At 41.2% G+C, this 15,456-nt stretch overlaps 1 protein-coding gene across 1 annotated transcript in view; it reads right to left on the bottom strand.

The window, feature by feature from the left end:
- Positions 1-14,993, bottom strand: part of crocc2 (ciliary rootlet coiled-coil, rootletin family member 2) — a 30,736-nt gene extending 15,743 nt beyond the window's left edge. Inside the window, exons 1-13 of the mRNA XM_034880466.1 lie at positions 14,669-14,993; positions 14,040-14,193; positions 13,797-13,902; positions 7,162-7,171; positions 4,975-5,130; positions 4,801-4,884; positions 4,467-4,570; positions 3,434-3,578; positions 2,886-2,992; positions 1,665-1,871; positions 810-906; positions 547-636; positions 333-470 (exon numbers count right to left, since the gene is read on the bottom strand). Coding sequence (XP_034736357.1) covers positions 333-470; positions 547-636; positions 810-906; positions 1,665-1,871; positions 2,886-2,992; positions 3,434-3,578; positions 4,467-4,570; positions 4,801-4,884; positions 4,975-5,130; positions 7,162-7,171; positions 13,797-13,902; positions 14,040-14,193; positions 14,669-14,725 — 1,455 coding nt within the window. The 5' untranslated portion in view covers positions 14,726-14,993. The remainder of the gene's footprint in view (positions 1-332; positions 471-546; positions 637-809; positions 907-1,664; positions 1,872-2,885; positions 2,993-3,433; positions 3,579-4,466; positions 4,571-4,800; positions 4,885-4,974; positions 5,131-7,161; positions 7,172-13,796; positions 13,903-14,039; positions 14,194-14,668) is intronic.
- Positions 14,994-15,456: the final 463 nt, after the last annotated feature.

The raw sequence follows: 15,456 nt of genomic DNA, 5'->3' as shown, positions 1-15,456 counted from the left end.
ATTAATGAAGACACTACGTCCAATATTTATGAACTATGCGCCCGGATGGTATGGACCCTTTTTTCCACCATCAAACTAGCATTTTTAAACACACCTAAGCCAGACTCTTCACGCCGTGCACTTAGATCGTTAAGATAGGGCCCTTAAGGCAAAAGAATATTGTTACCAAAAAGGACTACAAATTTAAGAAAGGTCTGGAAAAAAACAAGACAAAACAAAACAAAAACAATATATGATCATTTTTGTGACCTCTCAGATTTCTTTTGAGTTTCCGCCCTCAGGTTGGAAACAACCTTTCTAAAACATCTACAATGAAGAAAGTTTTGCTGGACCTGTGTTTGTTTCTGGTGCTTGGCACAAACACTCTGCACAGCCATCAGGGTAGTGTTCCTCAGAGGAGAGCGTCCATGAAGAGGTGAAGAGGATGCACTTTCAGAGCTACTGTTGCCATCACCCCCACCACCAACAATCTGTAGAATGGCAAAAAATTAAATAATCTTGTATGCTAACCTAATGCCTGATCTATCTCAGTGAGTTGTTTCTGACCTGGTGAACATGATACAAAATCTTTTGGTGGGCCTGGATCTCAGTGTGTAGGACCTCCATCTCTGCTTTGTCCTCTGTTCTCCTTGTCTCCTGAGCAGGAAACCATTAAGGTCAGTAAAGATGTACACAAAAACACAAGCCTGACATTTCCCAGATTGAAGCCCTCTAGACAAGGAAGTTGTGGAGTTTATCAAACTTGGTGTCCAGACCACAGCAATTTTAACCCCCTTACCACCTCCCAGAGATAATTACAAAGGTCCCACCATCCTGTCCAGACTGATCTGCATGGCCTTGAGGCTGGAATCCTTCTCACTGTTCTGGCTGCGGAGGTACTTCACTGTGTCAGTCAACTCCAAGATTCTGTAAAGATCGATATGCATGGAAATAGACAGAGAACTAAATCTCACACACATACACACACAAGCAGTTTCTTAAGACACTGAAGATAAAAGAATGACATACACTCCTCCTCTACTAAACTATCAACACTATCATGTTATCTGCATAGAATAATGGGATTACGAATGACTTCTGATGAGATAGAAAGCCAGCCAAGATTCAGAATACAAAGCCACGGACATCCCTGCAGTCCTCTGACTGAAGTGCAAACACTAGTAGTCACTGAAAATAGCTTGTTGTGCAGGATTTTAATGATCAAAGCCTATGTAAAATTCTGGGGTTCCATATAGAGGATAACGTTTGGCTTTTCTTTCAATCAAACGAGTGCACTGTAGATGACCTCACTCCAAGAACTTCTTTTTCAGTTTATGATGCTTTCATGTTCTTGACAGTCCTGGTCAGCTAGACCAACCCAGAGACTGTAGACAAATAACGGTGTAAGGCTCGTCAGTCCTAGGTTTAGGGGCTTACTTTAAATGTTCTAATCGAACAATTGCTTTCATTAGTAACTATTTAGTCCCTAATTCATGTTGATACATGTACTGACTTTTCAGAGTTAAGTTAAAGGATGAGTTGCCTTAAGTTAACATTGAAACCAGCATTCTGCGACCCTTAAACAAAATGCAGCTTTATTTTATGTCATTTTGGCTGTCACTTTAAAAGACAGGAAGGAAACTCTTTATAACATACAGACCTAGAGACTTTGAAAATGACCTTACCTGGAGTTAAGGTCAACTTTCTCTGCATCCCAGCGACTCTGAAGTTGCATGGCCTCTTTCAGTTTGTCCTTCAACTGCCTCTCCAGTGCTGACGTCTCCACACCACTAGAGGTGCCCTCCTGTGTCATTCTGACCTCTAAATTCATGCAGGCAGCATTCAGCTGCCGGAGGGTAGCAACACACTCCTCACGCATATCAGACAATGTCCTGTTAAAAAGAATAATGTCTATCAAGATTTACAGAACATATGACATATGAAAGATAAAAAGGGTAAGGAAACATGACATTCTGTTTTTGTTCATACAGTTGTGATCCATCAGTCTAGCTAAAAATTGCTCTGTTTGTGTTTGAAATGGTTGAATGTATGTAATGTTTAAAGGTGCCCTGCCACAGAAAATCGTTTTTACTTGCATTTTTTTAAATGTGTGAGGTCCATATGTGTGTGTGTTATGTGGTGAATGTGAAGATGAACTGCTACCTCCTCCGTCAGCTCTAGTCACTAAAAAGAAATTAGGCCAATCACAACAGCTGGTCAGTCTCATGTCATGTGGCCTGAGCTCATTACTATTCATGAGCTCGCCCGGTCGCGCTGGATACAGGATACTGATAGCCAGGCTCTCATTGGCTAGCTGTTAGCCAGTTAGAGTCAAGCCACTTAGCTGGTTGAAAATTAATGAGAACTAACCCAAATGGAGCTGAGTCTCCCTGCAGGCTTTCTATACAATGCTACAATGGCTTGAAATAACGTAACCAAGGCATTTTTCCATACAAAATGTTACAGAGTCCATGGAACTTCAGACATTACCACAAAGTAATGAAATAATTGTGGCAGGGCACCTTGAAGCTCTAGGATAAGCTCTCACTTTGAAGTGTCTTCAGTTTAAATGACAGTACTGTGTACAGCTGTCTTTGAGCTGAGCAATCATTATAAAAGCAAATTACTCTGCAGATGTGCTCACAGTTCAACATGATAGAAGCCATGTCGTATAGGGCTCAAACTTTGTCTGATGGATAATTTCAACAATGAGCCTAGACACCTTAGGCCATCTTTCCCCCCAGTAAGGAAACAATGAGCATGGGGCCTAGAGACCCTGTTGACCTGTTCCACTTTTATCCTTAGGTGAGAGAGATGGATTGTGGTTGCAGTTCTGAGTGTGAGACATGGGGGTTCTTGTGGAATTATGAGTTGCTGGAGGGATTCTGGCAGTGTGCCACACTAACCTGTCAGTTAAAGTCCTGAGCTGGGTGAAAGTGTTCCGCAGGGAAGCAGCCTGGCGCCACAGTGTTCTGACACGAGCCTGTTCACGACACAGTCGGGAGGCGCACGTCTGCAGAGAGAAGCAGACAACAAGGGGCTAGAGACTGGAGAATGGGTGGTAAGAGTTGCTTATAGCAAATTATGGCACCCTTTTTTACTGTGATCCCAAACAGATGCAATACTGGAACTGCTGGACTCACACTGGCATACAAATAATTGGATTTCCCTGAATCAACAGATGTAACCCGTTTACAGCACGAATGCCACATTGTTTGCACAAAATGTTCCTCCCCCTCAGCAGTTGGAATGTTTTCACAGGAAACAACAACTCAAAAATCATAGCAATGAAATGAACAGGGAATGAAAATGAATTGAGAAAACTGGCTATGAATGGAATTCCTACCCTATGTGAACTCAACAGGAGTTTATTTGCACAATCCCTGTGCAGACAGGAATAAACTTGAGTTGTCACAGTTGCTTTTCTGACTCAAGCACTTGTGATTCTTCTCACCTCTTGCTCTCTGCGCAGACGGGTATCACACATGTCAACATCCTCGCGAGCCTTCCACAAGCTCTCCGTTAGCCCCTGGTTGACTGTGCCTGCCTGGTCCAGTTGTTCCCGCAGCATAGAGTTGACTTGGCTGAGGCTGGCACACCTGGAATAGGAAGCGTTATGACACTGAGAGACTATTTGGCATTTCTCCCCCAAAAGACTGTCATGACACACTCCTTTAACCCCTTCACATTACCCAAACTCATTCATTTAACCAGCATCTCACTCTTACATCTGGAGCCATTAGATCCACCCTTGCTAACCTCACTTACAGAGTAAACATATTTTTTTACAAAAATATTTTATTCTCGTTTGTTATCTGTCTGAGAGAAAGCCAAGCCCATGTTTGCATGTACAGTATGGGATGATATTGTATTAAAAGGGAACAGATACGCAGTAATCCTAATAATAAGCAAAAACATAGCTGTGGTTGTAGACTTAACTCTACATTGCACTTACATTACAAAGTGCTTAAGTGGATAAAACTTGGTAACTCTGCAGTTAATGACATTTTAGGTAGTAAAACTGATCAGGTCTCTGCCATGGGCATTTCAAATAAAGTCCCATATCTATATAGATCATAGGACATCTAAACCTGGCTTCAGCTGCAGAGGTTGGCCCACACTTAATGTGAAGCATCATTAAAATGCTTTGGAGAAGAGAGCCAACATAGTCCCACAAATTTTCTATGACAAATTGGATATTGTGATTATCTGCCAAGGCCAGGTTCTGTCTTCTCCCTGCACCAGGGAGAGGGGAAAACAGCAGGAGAGCTCAAGGATTGATTTCTGCTTCTCAACAAGAAACAAAAAAGCAAAACAGCTTTATCCATGAATGTATTGCTCTGTCTGGATTCCAAACTTTGTGCACTTTGTGTACTTTAAAAAACAAAACAAATATGTATTGCTTGTATGACTACAGAAAATGACACGTTTCTCTATTGGCTGGATGGCCTGGCTACCTGCACTGGCACATGGTACCTATCACTCACTTCTTCTGCTCCTCCTCCAGCTGAGCAGACTTATTCTGGATAGCCATGTTGAGATCCTGCTCTGTCCGCTGCTGACGCTGGGCGGAGTCTAGGTGGGCCTGCAGCTGAACGAACACACACACACACACCCGCACACACATACACACACACACACACAGAACAAACATGAGTTTAACATTAACGTTGTTTTGAATAATTTTTTAAACATTGATACATATTGACATTGTACTAATGCTGTAATAATGCTGACTGGTCTCTGGAGGACCTAGCAAGCCCTTTATACTTTGGCCTTGAATATTCATATCTAAGCATTACCGATTCAGTCCGGACGTACCATCAATCTCATCTTCTCAGACTCTGATGTCTTGTCTAGCACCTGCTCTTCTAGCTCCCCACACCTCTTCTTGTACTGCAGAACCTTGGATAAAACAATCATAAGGTGAACAGTTGAGCCATAGAAACTTTTATTTTTAAAAATGTGTGAATTGTGTGGTCTTTTTCTAGTCACCTTGGTCTGTAGCTTCTGAACAAGTTGGGCTTGTCTCTGCTGGGCCTCCTGGTATGACTGCAGTTTTTGCTTGTATGCTCTCTCCTTGATCTGCAACTGCAAGGATCCTGATGATACACTGTCCTGGTCTGCGTCCATTATCAACATCTGATCGGGCTGGATGAAGTGGCAACAAATGAGCATTTAGCAAGTATGACAATGTGACAGAATATTGCACATTACAATACATAGTAAACACACACACTCTGCACTAAATTATACGTTCAACAGATACATTTGTACAATCTAATGCAATCCTGTCTATAAGAAATATACTTTCCCATACAATTAAATTGCATTCTCAATTACGTCTTGAAGGAAAAGTAATTTTCCAGCAACGGGCACATGTTGTGAAACGGTTCTTGTTTTAACCACGTGGTTAATGTTGTGAATTTGAACTACTAAAAAAACTACTCAATTCTGTTTGGAAAAAGATGATGGTTTGGGTTCAACAAAGGTATGCATGTTATGAAATTTAAGCTACAAATAAAAGTTAAGTATGTTACGTACAGTGGCTTGAGAAGGTTTACACACCCATGCTAAAGTTGATCAAAAAGAGAAACAAAAAAAAACACCCTTTGGAAATTGATCATTTTTCTTAAATTTTGGGAGTTAAGGCATTAATCCAACCTTTTAGGGACAGCAATTTACTTTGTAAATAAATAAATGTTCTTCCTTAAAATACCGGGGGCACAAGTATACACCCCCCTATGTTAAATTCCCATAGAAGGCACATTTTTATTTTTAAAAGGCCAGTTATTTCATGGATCAGGATACTATGCATTCTGATAAAGTTCCCTTGGGCTTTGGAATTAAAATAGCCCCCCCCATGATCAAATACCCTTCACCATACCTCGAGATTAGCATGGTGTTATTTCAGTTAGCTTAATAGCTGGTGTGATTTGCATTGAAAAATGATCTCATAGAAAGGTCCCTAGGCAGGACACGAACAGCGGCCTCCTGGGTGAAAATCCTTTGATTGTTTGAACAACTAATCCACAGACCCTCTATCTATGCTGACTATGATTATAAAAATATTTAATTGATCTGGGACAAAATATGTTTTCCTAGAAATATAATGAATGCAGTTTCATTGTATTGGAAGGTGATTTGTATGCAATTCTTTGCAACAACCCTGAAATAAATCTTAAAGCTTATTCTGCTTCATGGAGGTGTGACATTGTTGTTTTTGTGGCTGTTGTGGTGTTATGTACTTGGCTGCATTATACTGAACTGTATGTCCATTACAGCCTTCACAAGGATTTATTGCACACTAAATGTGTTGTAGTGCATTACATTATATGGGTTTACTTAACAAGATGGTAACAAGGTCTATCTCATCCTAATTATCTTGCTATTCCAATGATTAAGGATATGTTTGCATTCAGACAAGTCATTTAGCAGTTTTGGTCAACTTGTGATTGACTAAACCAATCTAGAGAGCCCAAGGGCGTAACTTTGTGTTCATCATTGGCGGGGTTGAGAGCTTCAATTTTGCACAAGATTGAAACGTTGAACATCAAACACTTTATTTTCTGCATTCTTCTGGCAATTTTTTTCTGCAACAATTTGTGCCTTGTCTGCATCAATTTACGGTGCAAATGTCTTTATTTATGTAAAGGGACATTTTTTTTTTGGGGGGGGGGGGGTGTTGCACTGGCCAGTTTGGATAACTGGGGGGTCATTATGCCAATGAGAGATACACAATATTGAGTTAGAGTGCGAGTTCCACAAAAATTATTTGTGGGGAGATTTATTGCCTTAATGATAGCTTGAGAGACAGGAAAAAATGGAGAAGGGGATGACAGGGCCACAGATTGGATTCAAACCTGGGCCGCTGCCTAGGACTACATGGGCTGCACAATCTACCAGGTGAGCTAGAGGTCAGCGCAACAGTTGCTGGTTTTAAAGTTAGAGGGAGGGGTTACAGTATTAATGTCAGTTCATGGAATGTCCAAGCACATTATGTTTGTGTATTGGCGTTTATGCATGATTGATGTATCTGTCAACTTCATCTAAAAACAAAGACAATTCAAAATTCACTGGTCTAGAATCTCCATTCTGAAATCCAAATGTCCTGTAACCTCTCAGCCTCACACAACCTAAACTCCTCCTGCATCACCCGCTCTCTACCCTGGTGCCAGACACCCTGTCCTCACTAATACAAACCACATGGCCCTAGAGCACTGCAACACACTGCGTGCCTCCAGCTGCCCTTGCCGACTTCTCATTTAAAAAGAGAGGAGGAGAGTGAGAGCGAGGGGAGCCCCCTCCCCTGCAACACACTCCAAACCACCATCCAAGCCCTTCAAATCAACCCTTCGAACCCACTCCCTCCCACCTCTCTTCTGTACCTCATCTCTTCTCTGGGTGCTTAATCTGTCCAGCAGGCTCCAAGAGAGCCAAGACAATAGTCTCACTGTTCGACACTGAACCCAGCCACTTTGCCAACATTATTAACACATTTTCAAATGCCCTTTTCAGAATTTATTACTACAAACTACACTAACAGCCATCATGCACTTGGCTCTGTGCTTTTGGTGTTTACTTTGAGGACCCAGAGAGCACAAAAACTTCTTTTACTGCCCGTTGTTGAAGTGACAGCTTTAGGGACTGAGAAGGGAGGTACAACATGGGCGGAGTGTTTGAAACTCACATAACTGCAGCAGCTGTGTTTAAAGGGACTCCTGGAAACAGCTGTGTGTAAAGATGTGGTGATTATGCATCTTTTCATGTATTTTGGCACAACTATAGCAATAACACTGACTTACTAACAAGCATGGACTAAATACAGCTTGAATACATGGCCAAAGCACAGAGTTTATTACAGTACAGCAAATGAGCACAATCTACATTTTGGGCCTTATGGAGGGCATCTATTTGTAAGTAATCAAACTGCTACAAATGATACACTGTACACACAGTAAAACCTGGTCCTGTAGTTGCAAACTGCAAACTATTAGTAAGGGCAATGTCATAGCAAAACCTCTAGTCTGGGAAAGAGCTTTCATTTTTTACAATTCTTATCACTTTGACCCTGACTTTTTGTTTTTGTCAAACTAACTGATTAATTCGGTGCAGTCTTTCTAAAATTAAAGACATCATCAAAACATATATCACAGGGACATACCAACCTCCCTAGAGCTGGAAGGTCATGCAAATTACACAAATATTGCAGATTTGTTTCTACTGTTTAGGGGACACATTATTATCTGGTATGTATTTGCCCATATACGTGTAGTTCAGTTCCATCAACTGTGTCACTGCTGTAGACAACGCCATCCCAAAGTTACAGTGCATTCAGTAACCAGGTGTCCCTGGCAACTCCTAAAGGTCCCTACCCTGCCCTGTTGAGCTAGAATGTTTGTACTTGTTCCATACATAGCTCAGCTGCAGTGTGTGGGTTTCTTGCCAGCCCCTCGCCCCTACTCCACACACTACAGAGGGGACGATTTTTTTTATTGTTCCTCCCCAGTCGGCTGTAAAGCAGGAGAACAGAGGCTGCTCTGGATTAGCCATGCTCTGTGCAGGAAGCTCCCAACAGGGTGCCATAACAGTCTGTTGTGAAGACCCCTACCTTCACTGAACTCCCCTACATCACTATCTACTCCCTCGCATAATTTAATCGCATCACCATGTTAGTTTGAACTCATTGTTCTTCACAACACACCCATCCATTGGTGACTGTAAAAAGGCAAATAAGAGAGAGGAGTTATCCCAGTCCTTCATCTGCCCCACCTCAAAGGGCTTACAGCGCTTCCTAGGGGCCCAGAAGTTTGCTCACTGAACACCATTGCTATTTACGATCTGCCTAAGAGTACAATCACTCTCTAGCAGCCTCTGTGGCCCCCTAAAGTGGGATGAGCCCAATCCCAAAGTTGCACGACTCTCTGAGGTCATCTACTGCCATTTTTGCAATAATATCAAAGATGCAAGCAATTTATACAAAAAGGTTTTTTCATTTCCATGTATCTGTGTCTTGAGTTTTGCTTTTGTTTCCAAGTAAATTACTTTTCAGCCTCTTAAAATGTGCTTTGAATTAGCTTTTTATATTTCTTGATATGTATGATTTGTGCCACTCCTAGTATTGTCTCAAACAACATCAAACAACATCAAGGGATAATCTTGCTTTGATTCATCTGCCAACAAGCAACAAGAGAATCATTGTCAAGGCCCTTGTGAAGGCTTTGGTGTTAAGGCCAAGACTTGCTGCCTCGCTCATGCGGTAGATTAAAATACAATCTATTTCAGTAACCAAGGTATGATTACCATATTCTCTCACTGAGCTAATTTGACAACATTTGGAAATCTGATAACTCACCAACTCATACTTCAACTGTTTTTTTAAATGTTATGGAATCAATAGAGTCAATTCTCTCCTCTCTTACAACACGGGCATATAACACTAGCATTGTGGATCAATGCCTGTTTATCTATAGAGAGATACAGTTCCAGGCATATCCAGCAACTACTCCACATCCTTGGTTCTCTTTGACTCACCCAGGGCAAAATCTGGCCATGAGTGCACAGTCCAGCAAGCACGTGAAGGGTTACAGCTGCAATCGTTTTCCCTGGCTTGGCCTGGGCCCAGAGGCTTAATAAAGGGAATTAATGGAGTGCACTATCTGTCAGATTCCTAAACACAGCTGGAGCGGATGTCCATCGCCCCCAAGCTGCCCAAAAAACATACTATCCTACTTCTACAACGTACCCGTTCCCCCTTTTCCTCACATTACCCCTGAGTGCTGACTCTGTGAAAGAGCCCACGCTGATTGCGAAAGCTGTTTATGTATCATCACTGATGCTAATTACAAAATGTATTTTAACAAATAGGAAGAATGGAAGCGAGGAGGGGAGCTGCTGTGAGTAAGTTACCATGGAGTGAACACACTAATATGCTTATACCAGTCAATCAGGTAAAGACTTCATGTTCAATTAGACACTCTGGACACATGAAAAAGAACTGAAAAGTGTGCCTAATGTTGGACTTTAAAGGCAGGTAACATGAGTAGCCTAATGTTGAAAAGGTTTAAGGGAATACTTTCATCAAATAATTCAGCACAGGATGAGCTTTTAAGAATATTTTCTTTGAGGAAGGTGATTCATTCTAACAATTTCATGATAGTTAAGAGAGTCAGACTTTCTGGCAGCATTCCATTGAGACTGCAGCCTAAATTAATGGGTTTGTGCCAGCAGGAAAAAACAAACTGGAAACAGAGGGTGGTAGCAGAGTAAAAGGGGACAGTAACACAATACCTTAAAACAGACTTTAACTGCTCCAACTATGTTTGACAGGGTTCTTAAGTAGAGACCCAGGGGATTCAAGATTTCAGAGGGCACTGGCAAATGGCAGTTGGTGTCAGAAATCATTCAACAAGAGGTTATCTTTATCCAACTGACTGCTACACTGCAGTATTGTGCAGCCTCTTGCCAAATGTTCAGGCAAGAGGGTATAGACCCCTAAATGTTCTCCAACCTCCTGAGGCCATCCAACTCACAAAGTGGGTAAAGGTTTATCCTGGTTCATGTGTAATTTTCTGGGGTCATCAGAGATTTCACTGAGTGACTTAACAGAGACACAGAGGAAGGCTTTCAGAGTCCAGGTGTGACTTCACCAGTATTGCATTAATGGACTTCTGTCAGACTTAGGAAAGTTGGGTTTGCGATAACTAAGTATATCATGCATTCAGTGATGGGCCTGCTTTAGGTGACATTCTGACAATATGAGCATCAGATGGATTTTAGAAAGAAACCTTTGGTAGTTGGGCATCATATTTTGTATGATCTTACAAGAATACATTTCAAAGAAGGCAACATGATTTCAAACTAAAAAAAAATGCATTAAAGGAATGGTAGATATTATGGGAAATATAATAATTCGCTCTCCTGCCAAGAGTTAGATGAGAACATTGATACCACTCTTATGTACGGTAAATATGAAGCTACCGCCAGCAGCCCGTTAGCTTAGTTTAACACAATGACTGGAAATAGCTAGCTGGTTGTGGCCAAAGTAATATAACAAAAAACACCCACACACCCACAAAGCATCACCTCTAAGGCTCACTTGCATTATATCACATTTCTTTAACCTGTACAACAAATCCAGTGTAAAAATGACAAATGTCAAGGGGTTTATGCTGTATTTACATAGCGCTTTTACATCATACAGGAAACATTCACCATTCACACACATTCATACACTGTGGCCGAGGCTGCCGTACAAGGTGCCACCTGCTCATCCGATTTACACTCACACGCATTCACACTCCGATGCGCAGCATCGGTGGCAACTAGGGGTTCAGTGTCTTGCCCAAGGAAACTTTGACATGGGACTGCAGGGCCAGGGATTGAACCCCCAACCTTCCAATTGGCAGGCAACTGCTCTACCACTGAGCCACAGCTGCCCCGTCATGGATGTTAAGTAAGAACTGGATACAGCGTTTGAGGTGGAGCCCCGGTTATTCCAATGAGAGTTGCTCAGGGGTGCATGAAGCCATCATTGAGCCATAATAAACCAGATAATCAGCGCTGATTCCACACTGTGCGGCCCATAGAGCAGGCGCACTGGAGACCCTCAGCCCGGCCAAGCCGGCTATATGATTTAATCAAGCAGCTCTTCTAGACTTTACAACTTTACCAGACTGAATGGATTCTGATGTGTAACAGGTTCTTTCCGAGAATTGTGACGATCAAAACAATTTACCAACTCATTTGCAGATATCTCTTTCGCCATTTAAGTCTATGGAAAAAGTATTTCTGGGCCAAAGGGACATTAACATGATGGACCAGGAGTTGCAATTCCACCATTTGGCCACAATGTTCAATGTGCTTCAAAGCCTGGAGCCCTACCTAGGGACTTGCTTAAATTTCAGGACTATTTCTTGGCCGTAAGAAGTGACTTCTTGGAGTCTTGTTGTCTATGTTAGGTTGCCAGGCAACCAGCAGAGACTCCATTGTCACCAAATCTCCTGTAATGTTGCTGGAAAAATTATAGTGCATTGATAGATTAACACCTTCCTGTAGCTCACTTCAAGGTTTCTTTGTCATTGGCTGAATAGGGCAGGACTGATTTTTATGGCTCACATCAATATTAATAGGAATCATTATCTTATTCTTTCTCATTTTTTATGTTCTAATATTTTCCACTTGTATGTTCATTGCAACCAAATCTCATCACATATAAAAGAAAAACTAAAAGAACTCAATAAGTAATTTAGTTAACATCACTTGAAATATGTTGGAATTATTAAGCTGGCAAACAATCATGCTGTTCTGTACCGAATAAATAGACAGGACCTATCAATGGAAGAGACAAGTCCCAACAGGAGTCTTGTAATGAACCTTTTGACCCTTGAGGCAATATCAGAAAAACATCCAGCTGTAATGTGAGCATCAAATATTAGTTACACTAGCTTATGTTGTTTCTGTTTAGGGTCTTGTCAGATATCTAAAAATATCAACAAAATAAATATGATATATATATATATATATATATATATATATATATATATATATATATATATATATATATATATAGATAACTGCCAAGCTAATGAAGATATATTTAGAGCCTTGGTTTTAAAAAAGGTTCCAAGAGTAAGGCAAGCAGTGGGAATTCATTACATTTAAGCGGCAGAATGAAGGCAGTGTGATCACAAATGGCTGCTTTGTTCACCATGAAAAATGAGCTTTTTCTTCGACAGTCTCCAGGGAGGAGGCCAGTGACCTTCACAATTTCACAGAAAAAAGCAGTAGCTAAATGGACGGGCAACCATGGGAGGCTATGAAGGGAGACGCCGGTCCTCAGGAGCACAGGGGGTCTGAGTCTACCTGAACAGACCACAAGGAAACCCTTCATGATCCACCCTACACTCTCTTATTTGCACTTACAAACACATACACACACACACACACACACACACACACACTACTCACCCCCTCATACATACACACACACACACAAACCCACACACACACACACACAGTTAATGCTTATACGACACTTTCTGTAATATGTAAACCGTAATTCTACAGCAGTTAATTAAAGAAATATGCATGACATAAATATGTGCTTGTGCCAAGTTACATAAATTAAATCGTGAGTATGTACTTGTATATTCCAAACCTTTTCCCCCATCAGTTTTTACTACTGTGTATGCTAACCTATTACACTGTTTGTTTGTTCAGCCCCAAAAGGCTTTCCCTGCTGAAAAAAGCAGTAGTACACTATAGTTTACTGTAACCATTTCAATCTCAAACAAATGTAGCTTTTTGCAGTCAATGCTCTAGTGTGGCTGACCTTCTTAATCTCATCTCCAAACAAAACTTCACAAATTGACCATCAACAACATTACATGCACCAGCTCCTGTGAGAGCTGCATTGACATCTTATGTGATAAACAATGTTAGCCAATGCAGTCTTAGTTAGGAGACACAGCTAGGTTGGTAAATGGTAAACACTTGGAAAAAGTGTTTATAGATACCATTTGATGAGGTGGGACTGAGTCGTCATCATCATCGTTAAATATGTAAACTCAGACATTATGATGTTCATGAGAAGCCTACATTTTATGTATTTGGCTGTTCAAATCACAAGTAATTATATGATAATATGTTTCAGCTGTACTTACCTAGATGATATCCCCTGTGCATCCCAATTGGTAATTCTTTCATTTTTGATTAGTTTCTTTGCCTTTCCGTTACAGAACAAACATTCTACTAGAATAGCACAGGTACAACACATGCTACCAATCTAAATAACGTTCCACAGCTTGACCTTGAACTTTGTTGCCTGTTTGACTAGCGGCTGGTCACGGTCCATCTGGCTCGGAAAAAACTGCTCCCTCAGGGCCTTGCTCTCCTCCAGCTCGCTGACCTCAGAGCGCTCTCCTGGGATAAGGAAACCGATCATGCATACAGAAGTGTCAATCTTACCACATCAGGTTTAATGATAACTGATATCCACCAAGGTAGATTTATTGTTTGTACTGCCTGCGTTCAATTGGAATTCAAGCTCTCTTTCCTACCAGCTGGCCTCTCTGCCAGATTGTGTGTGATGATCTGCCGGATGCGGGTGAAGACCGGCGTAGGTGGGACACCGGACTCCTCTCCATCACCTTGAAGTGTCAGAGTCCTCTCTCCTGAGCTCCCATCAGAGTGAAGCAGAGACTCCTCCAACTTCTACAATCATACCAGTCACACCAACACATCACATAACTGAGCAGGAAATGTCAACATGTCAACTTAGGAAAAGCAATAAGTTAATTGGAATTATTGATGACTGGATTCCACTTGTGCTAGCTGCTTTAGTTTCAGGGTCTTGGTATTGTGTGTGCTGGCTCTGTCATGGTTTACTGGGACACTTAGCTATGTTAATAGAACTGAGCCATTGTTATTAGTATTAGAAATACATTTCAAAGTTCAAATGTACTACTTGAGTAAGTACTTTTACACAAATATTAGTATCAAAATATATGCTTTAAGTTCCATAATTATGCAGAATGGCCCATCTCACAATAACACACACTTTATTATTGCATACTGATGGGTATTTATAGCTTACTGTCGTCGTTAAAAGGAAAAAACTAGTACTAGCTACCGTTGTTAAACAGTGCTCGGTAATGTATTTACTGGGATATGTCAGTATGTTACCAACCTGAATCACAGCCTCCAGTCTGGGTGAGTGGGCACCTTGCTCCCGTTGACAACTCATTGCTTTAACAATAGTCAGCTAACGTTTCATTAGCTGTAGCTAGCTAATTTAAGCTTGCTGTTACGCTAACTCAGGTTAGATTGCTGGAAGTCAAATGCTGAGTCAAACAAAGCACAAACCTAGCATGTCATTAAAATAATGTAATAAGAAACGTAAACCTACATAAAGAAATGGCTAGAGAGTTACGTCAGTGTCAAGAAATCTCTGACAACTTTTAAACCAAGAAAGTTTAGGAGCGACTGCAGCCAAGTAGTAGCACCATAATCCGAGTCGAAGTTGCCAAGGTGATAGGCGCTTCCGGGCCCTCGCCATAGAAACAGAATGCTGGCTTGGGTGTTTCCATGGCAGGGCAGACGCCATGGGTCAAGCTCCTGGAGGATTCAGACCTCAGATGGGTTAATGATCCTCAGGGTGAACAGTGTTTCCCAAAGAGGACTTACATAGTTGACCACTTTTCAGGAACCCATTTTATTAATAATTCAAACACTTCCTTCCAAACCCGTGATAAACACTTTACTGGAAAATAATGTCATGTGACAAATACATCGATTGATGATTGATAAACAAATAATAATCATACTCTGCAAAGATGTAATAGTTTAATAGAAGTTCCATTCAATAACACAAAATGAATTCAGATCTCAAACACATGATACAAAGTATACATAAACACCTGCTGAGGCCCAAAAAAACATTTGCATTGGAACACACACACACACACACTGTGTATA

The sequence above is a fragment of the Etheostoma cragini genome, chromosome 9, assembly GCF_013103735.1.
Source record: "Etheostoma cragini isolate CJK2018 chromosome 9, CSU_Ecrag_1.0, whole genome shotgun sequence".
Lineage (NCBI taxonomy): Eukaryota > Metazoa > Chordata > Actinopteri > Perciformes > Percidae > Etheostoma > Etheostoma cragini.
This window is presented reverse-complemented; position numbering and strand designations above follow the sequence as displayed.